This window comes from Gracilinanus agilis, chromosome 2 (assembly GCF_016433145.1).
Source record: "Gracilinanus agilis isolate LMUSP501 chromosome 2, AgileGrace, whole genome shotgun sequence".
In the NCBI taxonomy this organism is placed as follows: Eukaryota; Metazoa; Chordata; class Mammalia; order Didelphimorphia; family Didelphidae; genus Gracilinanus; species Gracilinanus agilis.
Genome location: NC_058131.1, coordinates 273,520,835 through 273,545,614, shown reverse-complemented (window position 1 = coordinate 273,545,614; position 24,780 = coordinate 273,520,835). Strand labels below are relative to the sequence as shown.

The following is a 24,780-nucleotide window of genomic DNA, read 5'->3' as shown; positions in this document are numbered from 1 at the left end:
ACTAAAAGATTTATCAAAATTAGTATTTAGTGAAGCTGTTTGTGGACTAAATTATATCTAAAAAATTAAGAACTGCCATATTCAGAATTATACAATGATTATATTTGGAGTTTTTCATATATATCCTCAGAGGGCTTTTACCAAAGTACTTTTTATTTGATTAGATAAACTTTTTTTATAAAACAAAAGGATTTATAAATAGAAAATAAAGACTTTCAGCTGAGATAAGTATGCAGTTAGTTGCCTTAAATTATGAATTGTTTTCAGTTAGAACTTAATGTGTTGCATATTATATGGATCCCTCCCTTTTGTTCTTTTCCCCCCCAAAATTTATTTATTTAATTTAGGGTATTCTCCCATGATTACATGATTCATATTCTTTCCCTTCCCTCCTCCCTCCCGAAGCCAGTGAGCAATTCAACTGGGTTTTACATGTATCATTGATCAAGACCTATTTCCATGTTATTAATATTTGCAGTAGAGTGATCATCCCTTTTGTTTTCTGCAGGAAATTTATTGATGTGCTGCCAATTTTGGAAATGTATGAATTGGGACTTTAGGTTGCTGTTTAGATGCCACATTAAAATTATGTTCAATTTCACTTTTTTTTTTTTTTAATCCTCCCCTTCTATCTTAGTATAAATACTTTGTATTGGTTCCAAGGCAGAAGAGCAGAAAGGACTAGGCAATGGGAGTTAAGTGACTTGTCCAGGGTCACATAGCTAGGAAGTATCTGAGGCCAGATTTTAATCCAGGACCTCACATCTCAACCAGTCCACTGAGCCACCTAGCTCATCCCCTCCCCCCGCCCCCATTTCATCTTTTTTTTTAACCAATGGTTTTTAGTTTAAGCAGTGTTGCCTGCTATTATTTTGGCTGTTAAGATACACTCTTGTTTTGTTACAGGGTAGACTTAGAACCATCAGCTATTTGCTTTATGCTTGTGGCATAGTGGATAGAATACTAGATTTAGTGTCAGAAACACCCTAGTTTAAATTGTGCCTCAGACTCTTAATAATTATATGACCATGGCCAAGTTAATTAACTTTAGTCTACCTCTCTCCTTATTTAGAAAATGAGGATGATAATAGCACCTCCCTCATAGGGTTATATGTTAAAATGAGATCATATTTGTAAAGCAATTGTCACATGTAAATGCTAGCTATTAAAAGCTGTTATTAATGCTAGCTATTAAAAAATGAGATACTTTACCTCATAGTATAAAGGACCTTTTAGATGAAAACATATTAAATTAAATTTTCCCCATTTCCTTTTGTTTGTAAAGATGGGATAATGGAGGGTTTTCTGGGTTTTATTTCTTTTATTTTAAAAGTTAATCTTCAAAATAGAAACATCTTACACCATATGGTGATGTACTTTAGTTTTAGTGGTCCTCAATTATTAATAAACAAATTAAATAGATTGGTATTGTGGGGATAATGATAAAGCAAGTATAAAAATTTTCCTTACTAGCAGCAGGGTTGTATTACTAATAGTCCATGAATGAATCGAAACCATCTTAAAAACTTTTTCATGAAGTGACCTTTGAATATATGTTAGTCATTATAACTTTTTGTATTTCTTTATAATGTTTTTTATTTCTTTAAATTTTCTTTTTCTAGCTTAAGGAAAACCTGTCTTCAGCTTCTTTGGGCCAAAAGCATCTGACTTTGCAAGACTGACTTGGCAAGAAGTGAATGATGCAGCCACCACCTCAGACTGTTCCTTCTGGAACAGGAGGACCACCTCCTGTAGGAGGTCCTCGCAATATGTATTGGTCTAACAGCCCATATAGCAGGCGGGCTAATGCACCAATGACTGCTGTAGCTGGCCCAGTGCAGCCTGTAACAGATCCTTTCGCATTTGGCCGACAGACTCCACAAGGAACAGCATTAGGCAATCCGTCCAAAGGCAACTCACTTGTTATGCAAGGTCCTTCCTCACCAATGTTTTCTCAGCCACCTGGTATGCATGTACCTCATACCCATGCAGGGGATAATTCACAAGGACTTTATACATCTTTGTCTGGGCCTGTATCACAACCTGAAGTAAATACTGATTCGTTTACAAATGTATTGGCTCCTGTTGCAATGCCTGGACATGTTATGAATAGTAGTGCAGAAATTCATCCAACTGTAGAACCTGGAATTCAGGCTTCATCTGTTCCTTCTCATTATAATCCTGGAGCAGGACTTGAAAATTCTTTGGGGGGACATCTTCAGTGTGGTGTGCCTCTGCCTGGTAGGCCACTAAGTAGGCAAGATCCAAATGGTGGCACTCCAGCACCAACTACATCATTCTTTCCTCAACCTCATCAGCAAACCCCAGTTCAATGGAGACCAGTTCAAGGAAGTCCACAGTCTTCAATTCAGAATTATTCACCATATACCGAGCCACCTTCTCAGAATGCAGTTCCCCTTGCTTCTAGTAGTTCTCATTTTTTTCCTCAAGCAAATATGCATCAAGTTCCTGGACATCAGCAACATGTCCCATTTGTGTCTCCATCAGGACCCTTGGTTAGTGAAAAGAGTGAGATAGTCCCTTCTCAGAGTGGCAACTACACAGCAAATAACTTTCAGCCTGAAAATATGTTTAGGCAAAATCTAGGAGTGAATAGTAGTTGGCCTAGTCAGGATTTTAGACAGAATCTAGGAGGGAGTAAACAGCATTTACCAGACCCTACTCTAGTTAATCCCATTGCTCAGGGAAATAGCTTAGAAAACCAACCACAGCATAGAACTGAAGCTGTAACAAGTCATGTACCCCCAGAAGCAAATTCAGGAACTATTACAATGTTTTTCAAAGGGGAAGAGGCAGAAAATGAGGAAAATCTTTCATCAGAAAAAACAGACACTGCTGTTAAGTCTGACTTTGATGGCTTTCCATCGAATTCTGGACATGGATGCCATCACCTTCCTCATCCTATGCAGGTTGGAGCAAGTGCCCCTTTTCAGTCATCAGTTCCTAAAGGTTCAGCTAATGAATCTTCTCAACAGGGACTAGAGGCCCAGCAATACTTTTCACAGTCTACATGTAACCAGCATGATAAACAAACCACTAAAAACTGTGATATTTATGTTAACGATGACAAGGCATGTACTGTTAAAACTTGTGGTACTGTTGGCTCACAGTATGAAAATGTTGAGAACTTAGAGTGCATTCAAAATCAAGAAGTTCCACCAAGTGAACCCCCAAATTTGAATCCTTCCTCTTCAAACGATCAGTTCAGATATGGGCCACTCCCAGGGCAGTCAGTTTCAAAGCACAGTATTGTAAGTTATGCTGAAGGAGGGCCAAATCTAGAGGCACCTGACTCAGTACCTCACCCAGTCCGATCTGATAGTGTATCCTCCAACTATAGTAGTATAAGTCATAGGAGTATATCTAGTTCAACAAGACCCCAAGAATCAGTGGGCACATTTATTCAGCAAGAGGTTGGGAAGCCTAATGAAGAAGCTTCAGATAGTTTTTTTAAGCAGATTGATTCTTCTCCTTTGGTAGGGGAGACAAATGATAACAATATAAATAAGAATTATCAGAGCAATCTCTCCCAGCCTCCAACTCCAAGTCCTCCTAAGCCTACAGGAATATTTCAGACAAGTGCAAATAGTTCTTTTGAACCTGTAAGGTCCCATGGAGTTGGAGTAAAACCTATTGAGGCAGACAGAGCAAATGTGGTGGGTGAACTAAGAGAGAACCATTCCAAGCAGAATAGCAGTAAACCAACTGTTACAATACCAGCTGCCTCACCAGGTAATCTGGAACAACCTCCAGACAACATGGAAACAATTTTTACCCCTCGTGCACATCCTTTGCCTCTTACAACAACTGATGAAACTGTTAATATGCTTTCCCATGTTGGTGGAACACTTTTGGAAAACGTACCATTGGCATCTGAAAAACGACCCTCAAGGGCTCAAGGTGCCACTAAAAAGTGTGAGAGCCCTGCAACTACTTTGTGGGCACAGAATGAACTACCTAACTTTGGAGGAAATGTTCTCCTCGCACCAGCTGCCCCTGCACTTTATGTACCTGCTAAATCTTCTGAAATCATTCAACCTCCAGATGAGGGATTAACCAGTCTACAGCCATGTAAACCAGGCTCTATTCCTCTCCATGCTCCCCCGGATGGCAATGTGTCCTCTGAAAACCTTGAGAACCCTCCCAAAATGGGAGAAGAGGAGGCCCTTCAGTCTCAGGCAAGTTCTGGTTATGCAAGTTTATTATCCTCACCACCCACTGAATCTTTACAGAATCAACCAATCTTGATTGCCCAGCCTAATCAAAGCTATAATTTGACCCAACCCATTAATTTTTCTGTGTCTTTGTCTAATCAATTAAGTCATAATGAAAATAATCGTTCTTGCAAAGATTCTGGAGTGGGGGACAAGTCTGCCCCAAGCAGTCAGCCTCTATGTGCTGGTGTACCTGGGGAAAGCGTTCCCTTGTCTGGGACTCAAGCTGCATCTCCTGTTAATTCACCATTACCTACCAATCATTCCCATAGTAATTTTTCACAAGGTCCTGGTACCACTTCTGAAATGGTTCCTAATCAGTCTCCCAACTTATTAGTTCAACCACCATCTCATCAGATGCCACTTAACTTGGTTCCAGAATGTCAAAAAAATCAGAATTCAGAAAGTTTTTCTTCTGAATACACTACTAAACCAATGGTTAATTTGTCTGCTTCTCCTGGGACTAATCTTCCTTCTGGAAACACTGGTGTAATGTTAGTTCCACCAGTGAACAGCACCCTAATACCCCATGTTAATAAAACAAATCTCACCAATTATCAGGAAGAAACTTCTGGAGCACTTGACTTTACACTGAACCGGACTTTGGAAAATCACAGTACAGACAATTCTGTGCGAATACATAATACATCACATTCTAGTGGTCCAACATTTTCTCAACAAGCCATCACTAATCATACCAGTCAGTCTGGGCCTGAATTGCATGATAAAGAACATTTTTACCAACAGGTAACAAAAGATGTACAGCAGCAGATTGTCCCTGATAAATCCCAGCCAGGGGCCCTACCTCCTCAGCAACAAGGGTCATCAGCTGCTCAGGTGCCCAAGACAGCATCAGATTCTTCAAACTCTGGAAATCAGCCTGATTCCTTACCATCTGGAAATTCACCCCAACTACCAAGCCAGGGTAAGGTAGACCAGCAGCAACTCTCACAATCATCTAGTGTTCCAACAACCTCAGCTCACTCTGGCCAACCAGCTAGTCAGCAAGAGCAGCAATGGCCACCATCACAGACTCCTCAGAATGCTTTTGGTCCACCTTCGAACCTGTCAACTTATTACTATTATAGGCATCTTTATGATACCTATCAACCTCAGTATCCACCACCCTATCCTTCAGATCCTAGAACAGCTTCCCTTTATTATCCGGTAAGTGTCGGTGCCTTTTGACCAACCTATATTTATAAATATCTTACTGTTGATAGTTTTGGTTTTGATATTTTGGCTTGTGATCAAGATATATGTTGTATTGAATTAGTTGATGATGAAAGCATAGACTTATAAGTGAAGCTTTGCCATAATTTCTAATATAAAGACCATTGTAAGAAACTTTAGAAATAACATGAATCATTTTAACATCATTAGGGTGGAAGTCTTTAGGAAAAATACTTTATAAAGCTAATGGAATTAAAGCAAAGAGAAATGATAAGAGCATAATCTTTTCTTTGATATTGGTTAAACTAACAGGTAAGGGGAAAAAACTTATGCTTCTACACTTAGTAATATTACTAAAGTACCTCAGAAATATGTGATTTCATTATATATGGTTTCTTTCCACCATTGCAGAGTATATCCTCTTCTAAATTTTGTAGATTGTCTTGGTGCCTTTCTGAAGTCAAAAACATTTCTCACCTGGTGGCTAAAATAGTGGTGCTAAGTTTCTCTGAATTTAGCTGGTCTGTTCCTTAGACAACAAACAATTCCCCAGAGGCCTATACATGAAGCCTTTCTAGCTCAGGAAAACCTACCCACAACCCAGTGTAACCTTTAAGAACCCTGGGTCATCTGTAGGCTACTTAAGCAGTGATGCTAGAGTTAACCTTCAGTGGAGGCTGACGTGATATTTACAGAAAAGATTTTGAAAAATTCCTCTGTTCAAACACAAAATCGGCTTTTTTACCTAATGGAGAAAGTAAACCTAAAATTATGGTATTATAGCTCTTATGACCTAAGAGATCATCTAGTTCAGTACTTTCCCCCTTACCAAACTCCCTTCTCCCCCCTGCATTTACAGGTGAGGAAAGAAACTCAGCTCAAAAATGGTGAGTGACTTGTTCTAAGTCACAATGCTATTTGCTGGTAACAAGACTAGAATACAAATCCAGGTTTCTCAACTTATAGTCAAGTATACTTTCTGCTGCCATTTGTGGATGATTATATAGAAAGGATTTGAGATAGAGAATAAGGTTTTGGCATTTTTGAGTGAATAGTCTTCTTAGCCCAACTTTCTAACAGCAATCTTTCTCTAAGATTCACTTCGAATTTTTTCAACTCCTTCGCCTCAAATTTTCAGTCTATGAGTTATAACACTTAATCAGATGTTAATGGATTTACTTATAGAGAACTTTGAAATTCTTTGACCTGCTCAGAGGAAACTGTGTAAGAACAGAATAACTTATAGCTGGCTCTAGTAACATTTAGTTTAGTTCTGGAGTATCTAGGTAAATAGCATTGTACATTTAATTGCCAGAAGGATGTTTATGCAATAGAGGTGACTAATAAGTAGAATCATGGAATCTTAGAATTTTATAATTGAGGAAAAGACCTAATAGTTCTATGCCAGTTTAGCCACAGGCAGAGTTGATGTCGTCTGTTTCTTTGTTAGTGGTCTTTGAAGAAGAGTAATATATTTAGTGAACATGAGCAATTGCTGTTATTAGTTAAAATTCTGCTGCTGATGAAGTGAGTATCACTTTTTATGGTGGTTGTTTAAAACACCAAATTCACTTCTACTATTTAAGAGAAAATTTTTATTCAACTAATTATGCTGATTTATTTATTTACTAACATTTATCTTGTGATGTATAAACTTTAGAAGATTTTCTCTTTCCCAGGAGGATGCCTATGGCTCATATGACCCTCGTTATAGACATTATGATAATAGTGCTGCTTATGCTGAAAACTATCGATATGCTGAGCCAGAGCGTCCGAGTTCCAGAGCTAGTCACTGCTCAGATCGACCATCTTCCAGGTATGGGAACTACAATTTAGTATATTCTGTTTTCAAATGATGTTAATTTAATGATTTGGACAATGCATACTTTGTACATTAGGTAACTAGTCTAAATGTTGGTCATAATCAGCAAATGCAAATTTGCAGTAAATATGCACAAATAAATTATAGAATTAACTTATTCTTGATTTTAATGTGCTAAAAACAATGTCACTAAAAACTATAGGACTAAAGTATAATTAATTTTGTATTTGAAATTGTAAACTGTGGTAGAATAGGTTCCTGAACAGTAGTAAAGAACTTTGTGTAAAATCTGTGATCTCTGCACTCCTTTTGACCCTTTCCCTCCTCTTTTTAGGGAGATAATTTTCCCCATTTCAGAGAAATATTAGGAAATTTGTTTCTGCTACAGTCACTCTAGTTGAGGAGGCTCTGAAATTTTGGAAAAAGTAATTGGAGAAAACAGAGGCGTGCTTAAATATTCTTCTCTTTATTTTTGGCAAAGCTGGTTATTCAGATGTCTTCTAGGGTCTTGATCAAGTCTTGAGAGCATGTTTTGTTGGTTCTGAAAACCACAGTCCTTGCAGGGGATAGCAGGGAATAGGGAAAGAAATTAAGTAGAGAAAAAAAGCCCATGTCCATTCCTTCTCGGAATATGATTTCAGTAAATATGGTAATCTATTTCCCTCTTGAAGACATGGACTTTTTAAAATACTCTTTCTGAGTAAATATTGCTGAGGTGGCATTAGTATTACCTGTAACTATATAGACTAATGTTGACACTAGTTTGATCAGGTAGGTAGGGAGATAGATTGATTATGTAAAAGGTTACAACTTAATAGTGAGATATTTGTATGCTGAGCAAGTATGTGTATAAAAATCCTATTGCATTGTACTTGTATTTTGTACTTCTATATGTATAAACATATACAATATGTATATTGTACTTATATACATAATTCTATGACTTCATGTAGGAAAATAGTATCTCTGAATTTTATTCTAAATTCCCTACCATATGTATTAGAAAATAAACTCTCCCCTTCAATTACTTAGTTTAGATGTTATGTTTTTGAAACAGGAGCCTTGTTTGTTTTATCTTGTTTCCTTTGTGGTTGCTCCTTTTTGTTCTTGCCTATTTCTTTCCTTGGCCTATAGTTTCTATCCTCTGTATTCCTGACATTTAACACTTAAATTTAACCTGTATCCTAGCTAGTCCTCCCTTTTCTCTTCTAAATTAATGTAGGATTGTCTATGGAAAATTTATTTGAATATTGGACATTAAGTCTTCTGTTAGTAGTAGAAGCATTGTTAACTTTTGATTTCTGATTGGACCATGCCATCTAATAGTAACACTCTATATAATAGGCGATCAGGATAGACTTACAGAATCTGAAATGAGGATCTGTCTTATTAGTCCTATTACATTTTATTATGTGTCTCTTTTACAACTACCTCTGATATGCTTTTTACTGGATAAGATTTTAAGCCATGTATTGCCTCCTCAGTAAAATTGAGGGATTGTATTAGATCTATTACATTTTCTTTCACGTTAGATTTGATAAAATCTGTGAAATGTTTTTACATTGCAGAATAGGGTATTTTTCGAACTGGAGAACAATTTTTCTTCCTGTTTCATTCCTATTATAATTAGTGGGCAGAGAGCAAGCAGTAATACAAGTATATATGGATACTGTCAACTATATTTAAATTATTTAACTTTCCATTGTCAGATCTTGTATTTGTGACTGCTCAGTCTCAGAATAGAGGCATCATTGGGCCTACATGTAGTTATTATAGAATATGTTAAAACTTATGTTTTGCTTTCTGCTTATAAAAGTTCTCTTTGATGCTGTAAATCCTCAATAGTGAAGTAATAATATTGATATTTTTAATTTTTAACAGAATTTTATACAATGAATCTTTTTATATTTTACCAGAAGACAAAAACTTTCTCCTTGCCTTACTGCCTTATGTGTATTACTGTAAGATACACATTTAGGTATTTGTAAAGGCAGTCATTCTTTATAAAGCACAGTGACAATTACTTTCTCCCTTTAAAAAAAGAGTCTTTTTATGAAATTTTAAATGAAATACACTGTTTAATACTTTAGATTCAATATATTATTTTGCCATCTGGAAAGCATAGATTACCTTAGGTGCTAAAATTTGAAACAAATGGGCACTTGTTTCTTGAATTCCTTAGAGGTTGGATAGATAAGGAAGGTTAGGCAAGTAAGGTCCTTCTAGCCTTTCCAGTTTTCTCTCTCATCCTACTGATTAACATAGGTGTTAATTACAGGAAGCTGAAGATGGCAATAAGATACTGAAAAAACCAATCTAGCCAAAGAAAAAGTGAGAGAGGCTGAGTCTACTTTTGTAACTGTAGCCATGATTTGCTTCTCTATCACTCTTCTGAGTGAATTTTTTACTTCATTTTGACACCTTTTGGGGGTGACTTTTTTTTACCTGTGCATTTGCTCCACTCCTTTAAAATATCCACACATGCAGTTTGTCACAATTACTGTCCTGTATTAGCTTGAGAAACATTCTAGGTTCATCATAATTCCAGCATCAAAATCAATCTCCACCTTGGGTTTTGAATGTACCTTTCATTAAGTGATTTGTTTAATCTAAATGAAACCATTCAAGCCTAGCACAAGAGTGAGCATTTTCCTATATTCCAAGTTACATTAGACATTAATTGCAACATAAGTATTTGTATGTACCAAAGTACTTGCTTTTTATAAGGTACAGTACATTGACTCCTAAGGAGGTATATGTAAATTATAGAAAATAAATTCTATCAGAAATACAACAGGGGAATTTAAAACTTTTAAAAATTTAAAAGTAAAATTGGTAAAGTCTTTGAAAAAGCAAGAATTCTTTTATGATATAAATAATCATCTTATCTGTTTTGTAAGTTTGGATTTGTATATCTAGTTAGCTAAAGTAAAATATAGCTATGACTCTTAAAACAGTTGAAGGCAAATAATATAGTAAAGCTCTGAAATTGTGGTTAAAATTTGAGCAAGGTAGGCATCTTTAATAATGGAAAGTTGGCCCAGTCACTTTTTTTTTCATTTGCTGGGATTGGTAGCATACACTCTAGCTAGAGCCTGTCTTAACTCTGTTTTATATGGTGTGGGCCCCTAGAACATATAAAAAAAGACCATTCTTTTCACATTAAATGGCTGTTACCATGACAATTAGTGACCTGAGATGAAATTGAATTATTACTGTATTAATTATTCAGTGAATTTGTTTCAGCATTCCTGTCCCATACTTCATAATTAGTATCTTAAATAGCTCTAATTACTCACTTGTTGCTTTGAGCACAATGATAGTTTGTTATGCTTTCAGAAAAAATATTAACTGTACTTTATTTAATGTTTTTCAGACAGGGGTATCCTGAAGGATATTATACTTCCAAAGGTGGATGGAGCAGTCACAGTGATTACTATGCAAATTATTACTCTGGCCAGTATGATTATGGAGGTATATTTAGAAATTATCACTGTATTTAACAGATGCTTATGGCAGGCAGTAATAGTTTTTATTTAAAGATATATAATATCCTATGGCGTTACTGAGCAGTACTAGTGGGGATGGTTTTGTTTGGAACTTTCTAATTTATTACATGATCTAGTCGAAGAGTTAGTTTAAAGTAATTGATATTTGTAAATGAAGAAAGTACTAGTATATGATGAAAAGAATTCTGCATTTAAAGCCAAAAGACTTGGGTTCAAATCCTGGCTGTAATAAATAATAACACACAACCAACAGCAAGTTATTTAGCCTCTTTAAGCCTTTATTTCCTCACCGGAAAGTAGAGAAAATTATCTGTAGTCTATCTATAGTTTCACAGGGTTGTTTTGTTTTGTTTAAACTCTTACCTTCCATCTAAGAATCAATGCTGTGTATTGGTTCTTTTTTTATTTTTTTTTTAACTCTTTACCTTCTGCCTTAGAATCAATATTATGTATTGGTTCCAAGGCAGAAAAGTACTAAAGGCTAGGCAATGGGGGTCAAGTGATTTGCCCAGGGTCACACAGCTAAGAAGTATCTGAGGCCAAATTTGAACCTAGGACCTCCTGTCTCTAGGCTTGACTCTTCATCCACTGAATTACCCAGCTGCCTCCTTGCAGGATTGTTTTGAAAAAGGGTACTTGATAAAAACTCTAAATGTGAGTTGTTATAGAATCCTATTGCCATATATATATAATATCTTTTGAGTTTATTTTATACAGCAAATATAGCTTAAACATTCTAGACTCTTAATGTCTGCTTTCTCAGAACCAATTGTTTAGCTATTCTTATAATATTAGACACTGGGAAATGCTAATGTAACTTTTTAGTTATGCTTCTAACAGTTAAGTAGATTTTTAATTAATTTTACATTAATTCAGCCCTGTTTGGATTTCCTGTGATTCTCAGAGGTCATTAGTAGTATAGTTTGCTGCCAGCCAAGCTCCTACAGAGCTGTACTTGCACTTATACCTACCCTTCTAGAGTTGGCTCATTTGTTTGGATATTTAAATATTAATTTTGTATGGCTTTATAGGACACATATATGTTAAAATCACTATAAATCAGTGAATTTCAGTGTTGGAAAGGATTTCAGTGTAATTCAACCTCTTTAGAAAAGTTTAACCTAGTTCAGTGATGTCAAACCTTTTAGAGACTGTGTGCTCTGCTCTGCTTCCCTAGAGACCTCATGCCCCACTCTCCCTGACCCCCCACCCCAGACAGGGGAGTAAGAACTCCCATTGGGCTACTGGGCAGAGGGGCAAGTGAAGTGAAAAAATGTCCTTGAGTAAAGTGGAGAGGGGGAAGGGAGCCACTCTGCCTTTCTAGTAACGAACTCTGGTGGACAATGGCACATGTGACCATAGAGAGGGCTCTGCATGCCCTCTTTGGCACACATATAATAGGTTCAACAACATGGTCCTAGTTCAATCCATACCTGAACAAGAATAAACTGCAGAAAAAAATCAACAAGTAGTCCTCTAGTCTAAAAAATTTCCATAGCCTCCCATTCCCCTTTTGGGCAGCTTGCTGATATCTATCCTTGTGGAACCTTTGATCATTGTTCTTCATCAACTTCTTTGTGAGCAGACAGAACAAATCTAATTCCTCTTCCTCATGATGTTTCTTGAAATACTTAGATAATTATCATGTCCTTCTTAAGTCTTTTTTTTTTTTTTCAGGCTAAACATTCCTAGTTCTTTCAACTGATTTTCATATGGTAGGATTTTAAGTCTCTTCACTCTCTTAGGTGCAGTCTTCTGGAGCCTCTCCAGTTTATCAACATCTTTCCAAGATGTGGTGCCCAGAATTGAAAATAATACTCCAGGAGTGATCTGACTAGGACATAGTAGGGTGAGGGATGTCACCTTCCTAGTCCTAGATACTTAATGCCACTCACCACCCCCACCCCCTTTTAACCCCTTACCTTCCACCTTAGATTCAATGCTATGTATTGGTTCCAAGGCAGAAGAGTGGTAAGGGTTAGGCAATGGGGGTTAAATGACTTGCCCAGAGTCACACAGCTAGGAAGTGTCTGAGGTCAGATTTGCACCTCGGACTTCCTGTCTCTAGGTCTGGCCCTCAATCCACTGAGCTACCCAGGTGCACCCCCTTAGCCTCTTTTTAATGTAGCCTAAAATAGAATTTGAGTCTGTGTAGTAGAGAGAGAACTAGTATTAGAATCAGAAAGACAAGGGTTTTTATCCCATCTTTGCTATATGCTGTTTCAGTGTCTCTGTTTTTATTATCCCCAGGACAATTCTCTCTCTGAGACTAGAAGTTGCACTGAAGCCACTGATCTTCATTAGCCTTTTTTGGTTGCCATATATCACTTCTGATTCATATTGAACTTACTATTCACTAAAATTCCCAGATCTTTTTTCATGTTAATTGCCATCTAGCTTTGGCTTCCTCATCTTACACTTGGAATGTTAATTTTTCAAGCCCAAGTATAAGGCTTTAATTTTTCAGTATTAAATTTTATTGGATTTGACTCAACCTTCTTTCCTGTTTGGAAAATTTACTGTCAGGGCTGTGAGAATCAAATGAGGTCATTGTAAAGTGCTTAGCACAGTACCTGGTATATAGTAGATGCTATATAAATGCTTATTCTTCTCATTCCCACCCCCATTTAGATTACTTTAGAGCTTTACTCTGTTATCCATTACATTAACTATTCCTCCTATCTTTGCATTGTCTGAGAATTTGTTAAGGTGGCATCCGTGCTTTTATCCAGGTCATTGATAGTACAGTGCCAAGTACAGAGTCCCAAGTTATCCAGTAGAAACTTCTTTACAAGTTGAAATTAATTGTTACTTTTGGAGACCCAGATATAATGAAGAGTATTGAATGTTCCTAACTGTACTATTCTGTAGCCCAAAGTTTTCATCTTGTTGATAAAAATAGCAAGATTGATTGAAAAAACATCCATTAAAACGTTTCTATTTTATAACATTAATATGTTTTATAACAAACACTGTGCCGAGCATTGGAAACGCAAACACAAAGATAAAGCCCATTCCTTCAAGGACCTTACATTCTGATAGAGAGAGACAATAAAAAAGAGGGTGGTCTTAAAAGGTTGGGGGTGGTGTATCTCAGCTTGGCTGGAAGATAACTAACTAGGCTTTCTCAAATTAGTGAGGAGGATGTACCCTTTCCCTACCTGTTCACCTATCTCTCTTTATTTATGAGATCTTCTTAATACAGTTCTACTCTTAAGCAGAGGCAGTTGGTGGTGCAGTAGAGAGATCACTGGACCTGGAGTTAGGAAGACCTGAGCTCAAATACATTTACCTGCTGGGAAACCCTGGGCAAGTCACTTCATTTCTGGCTCAATTTCTTGAACTGTAAAATGGGGATAATAATAGCCCCTACCTCCCAGGCTTGGTGGGAGGGTTAAATGAAATAATAATTATGAATTATAAAGGATTAAGCACATAGTAAGTCCTTAATAAATACTTCTACTTTTTTCCAGTCTATTCTACCTTTTTGGTTATTTAATCTTTTGAATGAAGTATATCTTTAAAAAACCATATTCTAGTGATTAGTCCCATCTCACTTAACCACAATGATGTCAGATTTGTCCCTCTGCAATAGAATCTCAAGTTGACCTTGATTTGGTTACTCCTGTTCATCTGTATATAGACATTTGAAGCCATAAACATTATTGCTGGCTCCTTTCTCAAGTTTTTTCTTCTATGAATTTCTGGCATCTTTACTATTTATTACTATTCTTTCTACTTTGTAGTTACATGTTATCCACTGTGCTAGATAGATGAAGGAAATTCTTTTTTGTCTTCTTATTTTAAAGCCTTTCACATAGATCTATAGGACTCAATGCAAATATATTTTTACTTGCTTTTTTATGTATATAAGAGCCTGCCATTCCTATATTTTGCTGTCAACCAGAAATCTAATACCTGTTCTTAAGCACCTTGTTCTTAAACCTTGTTCATTTCCCAAGTCAGCCTTTCTCTTTTGAAGCTCTCCTTTCAGTTGGCAATAAATTGGTCTTACCCACAGTTCTTTAGTTTCTTGCCTGTGGTTGCAGAATCATTAGGAAAGATGATATGCCCTTTTCTTTGTTAATATTTTCTTTCTAAAGGCTTACAGAACTCTATGGATTGTGGTGAGCAAGAAGAAAAAAATAAAAACTGAAAGCAGGGGCAGGTAGGTGGTTCAGTGAATAGAGATCAAAGCTTGGAGATGGTAGGTCCTGGGTTCAAATGTGGCCTCAGATAGATACTTTCTGTGTGACACCAAGTCACTTAACCCCAGTTGCCTAGCCCTCACTCCTCTTCAGCCTTGGATACTTATAAGCAATTCTATGGCTGAAGGTAAGGGTTTAAAAAAAATGCTGAAAGCAAAAAATGTATTAAAAATCATGGAGGTGATGTAACTAGTGTGCTTATTTTAAGTGGCTAGAGATAGATTAGTAACTTGTTTGTATCATTATACTAATCTTTATTTTTTACTTTGTAGATGCAAATCGCTGGGAACGATATCAATATGATCCCAGGTTTAGAGACCCCAGGAACTATGACCGAAGGTATTGGTATGATACTGAACATGATCATTACAGGAAAGAAGCATATCCTTATAGTGACAGGTCAGTGGAATAAAACTTTATATTTAGTATTCAAAGAAAGAAAAAGTGATCTCTTTTATTTCTTCCAATGCTTTTGTAGATGGTTTGAAAATTATCTTAATGATTTAGGATAATAATAGTTGGTTGCTGTTATAACTTTTGTTTGAAGAAAAAAAATGTAATCACAGAAAAATAATCATTCCTGATAGTGTTCTTAGCCTTGGGAGACTCATGATGATACTTATTTCAAAACTTGTGTTTTAATAGAAGAAAAAGTGCTTCCTTACGAGTTATTAGAGTATTTTGGGTATTCTAATATATTCTTTGTAGTCCTCACCATACTATTATAGTCATGTACTGGCTTTATCTTAAAAACTTTTGTGCACTGAAAAAAATTTTATTCATGCTTTTCATGTGATTTTGCCAGTCATTTCTCAGTATAGAACTCCTTGTAAAGAAGAATAGTTAAACAAAACTGATTTAGGGTGACCGTGGAAGAAGGAATTATATTTTATCATCTCTTCTTTGGAATGAAGATTGAGCTTTGCATTTAATGAGTTCACCTGCCTTTTAGTGTTTATTTTTGCATTATTGTAGTCATGGTCTGTGTTTTGATTTCTTCCTTCTGCATTGATTTTTATTAGTCTTACTTTGTTTCTTTGAAGTCCTCATTCATTGTTACCTATGGTATGAACATATTTGTTAAATTTATATAACATGAGTTTTTTCAGTCATTTCCCAATGGATATACCATTTTGTTTCCATTTTGCTAGAAAATATGTGATAGAATTATTTTCATTTATATCATTATGTACCTAGAATCTAGCATAATGGCTATCATATAGGTGCTTAATAAATTCTTGTTGCTTAATTGATTGTTATGAATATTTTGGTACATTTCATTAATACTAGATTTTTCATGTTCTTGGGATATTTTCCCCATAGTAAGACCCTCCTTCCTCATTTTAAAGAATCCCCAACATCTAGTTTTCATTCCTTCAAAGTAAAATACCTTCTACTTCATTGCTCCCTCCAGACCTGAAAAATATGATGATCACTGGAGGTATGACCCTCGTTTTACTGGAAGTTTTGATGATGAACCAGAACCTCACAGAGATGCTTATGATGATGATAGGCGTAGTATCCACAGTGAGCATTCTGCCCACAGTCTCCATAGTACACATAGTCTACAGAGCCGTCAGAGCAGCTTCAGCTCACGTTCTCATCAAGTGAGTTTTGATTAAGATTTTGTGTTTTGATAGCTTCATTACTCCTTAGCCCAGCACAGTGATGGTGAACCTATAGCACAAGTGCCAAAGAGGGTACACAGAGCACTCTATGGGCATGCGGCCACCCTCCTCCACCCAGTTCATGACTAGAAAAGCAGCAGAACTAGTCCCTTCCCCCTCTCCACCAGGCCAGATGACTTTTTTCCCCATAAGCCCCATCCCTCTGCCCAGTAGCCCAATGGGAGCACTTCTTCCTTTCCCTCTGTGGGGTGGTAGAGAAGCAGTGCATGCCTGAGATGGGAGGGGGAGGGAGATGGTGGGGCATGGCACATGGTTTGGGGGGGGCAGGCATGGTACTTGGTCTGGAGGGTGGGGTGAGGGCAAGGCCTGTCACTGTCTCTAAAAGGTTCACCATCACTGAACTAGCATATTACTATTTGTTCCTACTGCTATAGATTAATATCGAATGAACATTCGATGCCTTTTTTCTCCTGAAATATTCTAATTTCTGATCATGATAAGTTTGGTATTTCTAATTTTAGAGATTACTTACTATATATGTATATATGAAGTAATTAAATTATGACAAAATAATCAGATTTATATCCTTTTAAAAATAATTTCAATCTGAATTCAACTAATGTTTAACAGATCTTTACTATTCTGAGCTAGATTGTTAGATTTATTTATGTAATTTAAAGGATCTCAGAAATATTTCATATTAAGAAAAGTTAATTATTATAGTTCCAAATGTTTATAATACTTCTAAGTACCTACCAACTGTTTATAAAACTGATAAACATATAGTTAATTGTTAAAATTTGTGGCATCTTAAGTTTTTTCCTTTTCCCTTTAAAAATAAACAAAAATCCAACAGAGCCAAGTCTATAGAAACAATGATGTGACTGCTAATTCATATGAACGCCCAGCTCCACCAGGCTCCCTTCATGGAGATTATTCCTATGGCGTTTATGGTAATAATTTCAATGGTGCACAGGGTTTTACAGATTATGGCTACTCTGCAGAAACAGGATGGCCTACTTCAGAACAAGGTATGTCATAATAACCTTTCAGATCAGTGGACTGCTCCCTTAATGTACACCTCTTCCTTTTACCAACTCTTGACTTGTTACATTGTCCAAGGTTACCAATTAATGTATCTAATTTTTTACTTTAAAAAAATCTATGGCGTATTCAGTATTTAATTTCATTCCAGCCAAGGTTTTCCTTCAAAGAAGAAAGTAACTACTGTTACTGAGTGTCTTTCATTTTAGTTAAGGGTATATTAAAGGGCACATCACTTAGAGTTGAGAGTGTCAACTCTAATACTTTTTTGCAACTGTAGCATTTCTAAATACCTTGGTAAACTCCTTCCTGTCCTAATATTTCAAATTGGAGATGATGTGAAAGAGTAAGATAAAAATCAAGGCACATTTTCTTATATTTATTTTTAAGATTATTTTATTCAAAAGAACATTTTTGAGGCAATAATATTTATTGATATTTTAGTTAGATTCTTTAATCATATGAACAAAATGGAGTATATTGGAGAAAGCTAATGGGTATTTACGGAATTTCTAAGTGACTAACAAAAGGGAAAAATACATAGAAAGTTATATAGAATTTTTATGAGATATCCAGTATGATTTCTATAATGTTTTTCTGTGTTCAGAAAAGAATAATTTTTAAAAATGTTTTAAAGGATGTACTTGAATATTCTTTTATTTAAATAAGACCTGTATAGTATTTGAAATTTAATTGGCCATAATCATGCTTCATACTGTGTCATTGACTTCAGCTATATGTTCACACTAGAAATACATTGTATATCTGGCTGAGAAACATTAAAATAAATGCCTATCCAATCCATTTTTCTTTTCTTTAAAACATAGTTCCTTCAAGACCAACTACACCTGAAAAATTTTCAGTGCCTCATGTCTGTGCAAGGTTTGGCCCTGGAGGCCATCTTATTAAAGTGCTTCCAAACTTGCCTTCTGAAGGACAGCCAGCTTTGGTTGAGATACACAGCATGGAGGTAACTATATCATGGGAATTTGGGGTCTGCACGTCATAGGAAAATTTAGCCAAAATGAATTATTGTCATGAAATAGGAAATGAGAAAATATTTGCAGTTCCCTGAATCCTGTTTTTAGACTTTCCTCTCTTCTTTCTTATTGCCATTGCTATTAGAGATTGGTTTTTAAGTATCTACTAATATATGGGATGGTGCAAGATTAATAATCTCTGTTATATGTACTGCAGAATGCCACTTTTATATTTTAATATCACAGTTTTACATTGTTTCTAAAAGGAGTAATGTGTTAAAAATAGATAGCATTGCCAATTTAATTAAAATATATTTTTAGTCAAACTAGGTTTCCTCTTTATTCAAAATATTCAAAAAAAATTCAAAAATTTCCATATCATACAGGCAGGAGACTGATGTCTTCTTATGTGTTTTGGTCTAGACTATGTTGCAGCATACTTCTGATCAGGAAGAGATGAGATCCTTTCCTGGACCTCTTGCTAAGTATATATCTTAGTAATATTTTTTACAATGTCTATATGTAATGAAAATTAGTAAGCCTAACACTTCTGATATTATTCCTTCAGTTGCACTCAGTGGTTTTTCTTTATTGGTTTTTTTTTTCAGAGATGATACCCATAAAGTGGATGTTATTAATTTTGCACAGAATAAAGCTACAGAATGTTTGCGGAATGAAAATCTAATTGATAAAGAGTCTGCAAGTCTCCTTTGGGATTTCATTGTACTGTTATGCAGACAGAATGGGGTATGTAACTTTTCTGTTAGCCTTTACTTTGAAAAAAAGGTGGGGAGCTAGGTAGCTACAGTGGATAGAGAACCAGGCCTGGAGACCAGAGGAAGTACCAGGTTCATATCTGGCCTCACATTTCCTAGCTGTGTGAACTTGACCAAGACATTTAGTTACCATTGCCTAGCCCAGTGATGGACAAACTTTTTAAAGAGGGGTCCAAAGGAAAGGAAATGCTCATCTGTCAGTCTGTTTCTAAGGCAGCTCTTTCAAAGTTTCATTGTATTGTATCCTACTCATTGCATTCATTAGATTAGGAATAATGTCGCTGGGGGATAGAACATTTCAGGGGGCTGCACCTGGCCCGCAGGCTGTAGTTTGCCCATCACTGGTAGCCCTTACCACTGTTCTGTCTTGGAACTAATACTTAGTATTGATTCTAAGACAGAAGGTAAGGGTTTGTTGTTTTTTAAGTGCTTAAAGAATTTTGAACCTTTGTTCAATGGGTTTCTATGTTGAGAAGCTGTAACATAAAGTAACCACTTGAGAAAAGAGTTGAAGGTGTAATTCCTTTCTAATTCTTTTGGCAGGGATGGGGAAGGGAACTTGAGGTGGAGATTTGACTAATTTAGGCAAAAAACTTCAGCCTCTCATTTTGTAGGTGTTTCTGGCCTGTTTTAGACTGATAAGGGCCATAGAACTAATATGTCCTGACCTAAATTTGTCTGAATAAATCTTTTTGGAATCTTTGCCTCCCTAACTCTATTTTTAAAAAATTTATACCCTTTTTTATAAAATGTCATTTTCATTTCTAGATATTTCAAATCTCTCACTGCTTAATGTCTTTCTAATGTGAGTCAGACTTTTTAATCTGGCTGAATATCATTAGCTTCTCAAAGGATACCATAGTTTTCTTTTCTTTCCACAACCTCCACAGACTGTTGTGGGAACAGATATTGCGGAGCTCTTGTTACGAGATCACAAAACAGTGTGGCTTCCCGGGAAGTCACCTAATGAGGCAAACCTGATTGATTTTACTAATGAGGCTGTGGAACAAGTGGAAGAAGAGGAGTCTGGTGAGGCTCAGCTCTCATTTCTCACTGACAGTTTGATGACGACTATAGACAGTCTTGAAAAAGAGACTGAGAGGTTTAGAGAGCTGCTGCTTTATGGGAGAAAAAAGGTGAGAGCAATTCCTTCATATTCCATTGTTTTGCCAATTTCATTGTCCCAATAAGAAATGAAATAGTTTGCATTCTGGTATGTTATATCCCTTGATTGGTGACTTTATTTTTAATAATTGTAATGTAAAAGAACAGCCTATGAAGAGAGTCTAAAGTGTAATGCTCATTGGATGAGGGATGAATGATGTTTATGATGATTCAGCCTCAGCAATATAGTTCATCTAAGTGCTATAAGAGATGAAAATTTATCTTGGAAACTCAGATAAAGCTGAATTTTGGTTATGGGCCCAAATTTTGCTTTGTATTACCACATCTTAGAACACTTTAATAATAGATCCAATATTTGGTATATGGTACTATGATCTACTTACACGGTTGATCTGAATTCATTAGTTCTTTCTCTGGCTGAGTAGTGTCTGCTTCTGTTACTTCTACTTCTAAGTCAGAAAATTATCTTTGAGTTCTAAATCATCTTCAAGAGTTAAAGTTCATCTATATTTGAATGTGAGGATACTCTATGGAAAGAGGTGTAAACTTTAATTGAAAGATTCAGGGCTCAGGACTAGTCCTTTCTTTAGACAAAGCATCAAAGAAAGTAACTCAGGAAAATGATTGAATTTCTTTCTTCAAAAGTGGTCCAAGGGGAGCTCAGCTAGAAGGTTCAGTGGATTGAGAACCAGGCCTAGAGATGGGAGGACTGAGGTTCAAATATGGCCTTAGACACTTCCTAGACCCCCAAGTCACTTGACCCCCCATTGCCTAGCCCTTACTATACTCTTCTGCCTTGGAGCCAATACACAGTATTGAATTCAAGATGGAAGGTAAGGGTTTTAAAAATAAAATAAAATAAAGAATTCTTTTTAAAATAATTGACAGTCCAGTGCATTGGGATATCATTTAAGTTTGTGTGTTACAAGTTGTTACATTCGTTTAATACTATACAAGATAAAAGATTACTTTTCTGGTGGCTTTTTTTAACTGTCAATAGGATGCTTTGGAATCTGCTATGAAACATGGTTTGTGGGGACATGCTCTGTTACTTGCTAGTAAAATGGACAGCCGAACACATGCAAGAGTTATGACCAGGTAGGAGATTTTAATTTGGGAGTAATTTCTCATATCTTTCTAGAATGAATTCACTATTCATTTCACTTTTTTGAAGCAAGAAATTATCCTCATGGAATATGTTTATGGAAAATCTCCTGGAGTTTGCCACCCTTTGGGAGGTTTTATTACTGTATTTTTAGACCCCTTCAATTAATTTTTGCAGAAAATAATTCAGTGGATTCCTGAAGTTCACCTCAGAATCCATGCTTGGTTTTTTTTTTTCATCAAAATATACTTATTCACTTCAGTTAAATCTAATCCTGCCCATATCCCATCAGTTGCCAAGATTTATTTATTCTACCTTCATAACATCTCTCACATCTGTCGCCTTCTCTTCACTGCTGCCCTGGTTTTGGCCCTCATTTCTTATTGCCCAGGCTATTGTTATGGTAGCATCAAATAGGGAGAGAGATTTGAGGCAGGAAGACTGTTCTAAATCTCTCTTATCTTTGATTTGTCATCCACTGCACTGCTAAAATGGCATTCCTAAAGTACAGATCTGACTGTGGCTCTCCTTCACTGAAAAAGTCTCAGTGGCTTCCATTTACCTCTAATATAAAAATCCAAATAGCTTTGGCATTTAAAGCTCTTTAACCTTCTAACTCTGGACTACCTTTCTAAGCTTATTACTCCCTTTCATGCATTCTGTGTTCTAGCCCAATTGGCCTACTTGATGTTTCCTCATTTGCAACATTCCATCTCTTTTTCTTTCTGTGCCTTTGCATTGTTTGACCACCACCACCCCCGTCCTGAATTGTACTTCCTCTACCTCCTAGAATCCCTAGCTCCCTTTAGAATTAGGCCTTTCCTGATTTCTTCCCATTTAGTTAGTGTTTACTTGAAATTACCTTTGAAAGGGGAAGCTAGGCAGACACTTCTTAGCCATGTGACCAAGGGCAGATCACTTAACCCCAATTACCTAGTCCTTAACTGCTCTAATGCCTTGGAAGCAAGAATTTGTATTGATTTTAAGACAGAAGGTAAGGGTTTAAAGAATATATTTTGTATTCACATATATTGGCCTTCTCATAGAATATAAACCCCTTGAGATTAGGAACTGTTTTATTTTTGTCTTTGTATCTCCAACTGCCTAGTACAGTACCTGGCATAAAATAAATACTAGATAGGCTTTTCCTAGTTAACTAACTCTCTCCCAGAAGCTGAGCTTGTATTGTATCTTTTATGTAATTATAGGTTTGCCAACAGTCTTCCAATTAATGATCCCTTACAAACTGTTTACCAGCTTATGTCTGGAAGAATGCCAGCTGCATCCACAGTGAGTATTGTCCCTCAGAAGAGGGAGCTGCACTCTAAACTTACCTGGTTTATTAGGAATTACCCATGGATTTATATTTTGTTGACCTAGATTGCTTTATTACATTTAATGCTATTCTTTATAGATTTAAAATAGCTTTCGTTTCCCATGTATTATAGTGATTTCTTCTATTTTTAGTGTTGTGGAGATGAGAAATGGGGAGATTGGAGGCCACACCTTGCTATGGTTTTGTCCAACTTGAATAATAATATGGATGTTGAGTCAAGGACAATTGCCACCATGGGTGATACTCTTGGTAAGTTAGTTTTTGAAATGAAAAGTGTAGCATTTTCCTAATGTGAACAAGTTGTTTTTAAGGTCAATACATATTATCAGAAATATTTAAAATAAAGTCTTTTTTTATTTTGCTTAGGTAGATTTTGGGGACCTTTTAACTTATTCTTTTCAAAAATGTTCAATAATAGATTTTTCAGACTGCTTTTTTGTCTCTTTAGCTTCTAAAGGCCTCTTAGATGCTGCACACTTTTGTTACCTGATGGCCCAGATTGGATTTGGGGTCTACACTAAGAAAACTACTAAACTTGTTCTAATTGGATCAAATCACAGGTAGGGAAACAAGTGGTTAAATGTTTTTTGTTCTTTAAAAAAAAAAGAAAAAAATTTTGTTAAGTTTCAAATGTCAGATTCTGGTTATTTTTTGATTGACCTTTGCTCTTTTAGTAAAACCAGAACCTTTTTTTTTTCATTAAATGACTTTAAGATAGTCATGCTAGAGGAAAAAAAAGGCTAACCTATGTAGAGTAACAAAGTTCCATGTGAATCACCCTACGTTGATTTTATTTAATTTGATTTATAAATCAAATTATGTTGATTTGAGTTACATATGGTTGTTGATCAGAAGTACTTTCTTTTTTTCCAAATTAATCTAATTGCCTTCTCTTCATAGTTTGCCATTTTTAAAATTTGCAACCAATGAAGCTATTCACAGAACAGAAGCTTATGAATATGCACAGTCACTGGGAACTCAGCCATGCTTCTTGCCTAATTTCCAGGTTAGAATTGATGATATATATTTTGTATGTACAATCTATGAATGTTAGTAGTGGTCAGAGTTGAAGTTTTCTTATGGTTAATGTTTCTTTGTTTCTTAGTTAATGATTAAACTTTTTAAAAAACTAATCCTTTTTTTAAATTCAAAGACATTTTATTTTCCCAATAACATGTAATAAAAGTTTTCAACATATGTTTTCCAAAATTAGCAGATACAAATTATCTGTCTCCCTCCCTCCTTCCCTCCTTTCCCTTCTCCCTCTTGGACATGAAATTTTTTGACATGAAATACTCAGAATCAATTAATCAACAGGCATTTTATTAAGTTCGTATTATGTGCCTGTCACAATACAAGGTTCTACTTGTCCAAAGACAAAAATGAAATTGTTTCAATCTTCAAAGAGCTAATGCTCTATTGTGGTAAATAACATGGTCATGAATAAATATGTCCAAATATTTCCCCAAAATCCTAGTTCAGTTTTAAACTTCATTAGTGTAAAATTGTACTGAGACTTTTGGGACACCCCATACAAGGCAATTCTTTAGGAATGGAAACACTAAGTAAAAGCCTTATATTGAAGATGATTTTTGAAGGAAAACTAGGGATTCTAAGAGACAGAGGGGAAAAGGGTACATTCCTATATTGGGAAGGAACATGAAGATGAGCACATAACCAGACTTGTCCTTGAGAAATGCTATTTTGGCGACTAAGTAGAGATTGTTATGAAAGATTTAAGAGAAAGGCAGAATAATAATCCTGAAGAAATGTTTTCTTTTGTAAATCAGAAGCCATTTACTTTAAGGTTCTTTAAATCATTTGTATTTGGGGTTTTAA

General features: G+C 35.8%; 1 protein-coding gene across 1 annotated transcript in view; it reads left to right on the top strand.

Annotated features, from left to right (window-relative positions):
• Positions 1 to 1,700: 1,700 nt before the first annotated feature.
• Positions 1,701 to 24,780, top strand: part of SEC16A (SEC16 homolog A, endoplasmic reticulum export factor) — a 45,007-nt gene continuing 21,927 nt past the window's right edge. The window contains exons 1-16 of the mRNA XM_044661272.1: positions 1,701 to 2,996; positions 3,078 to 5,402; positions 7,091 to 7,224; positions 10,607 to 10,704; positions 15,220 to 15,346; positions 16,362 to 16,554; positions 17,432 to 17,606; positions 18,447 to 18,589; positions 19,023 to 19,084; positions 19,208 to 19,346; positions 20,266 to 20,511; positions 21,501 to 21,598; positions 22,814 to 22,895; positions 23,073 to 23,190; positions 23,390 to 23,501; positions 23,842 to 23,947. Of these exons, the coding sequence (XP_044517207.1) occupies positions 1,701 to 2,996; positions 3,078 to 5,402; positions 7,091 to 7,224; positions 10,607 to 10,704; positions 15,220 to 15,346; positions 16,362 to 16,554; positions 17,432 to 17,606; positions 18,447 to 18,589; positions 19,023 to 19,084; positions 19,208 to 19,346; positions 20,266 to 20,511; positions 21,501 to 21,598; positions 22,814 to 22,895; positions 23,073 to 23,190; positions 23,390 to 23,501; positions 23,842 to 23,947 (5,454 nt within the window). The remainder of the gene's footprint in view (positions 2,997 to 3,077; positions 5,403 to 7,090; positions 7,225 to 10,606; positions 10,705 to 15,219; positions 15,347 to 16,361; positions 16,555 to 17,431; positions 17,607 to 18,446; positions 18,590 to 19,022; positions 19,085 to 19,207; positions 19,347 to 20,265; positions 20,512 to 21,500; positions 21,599 to 22,813; positions 22,896 to 23,072; positions 23,191 to 23,389; positions 23,502 to 23,841; positions 23,948 to 24,780) is intronic.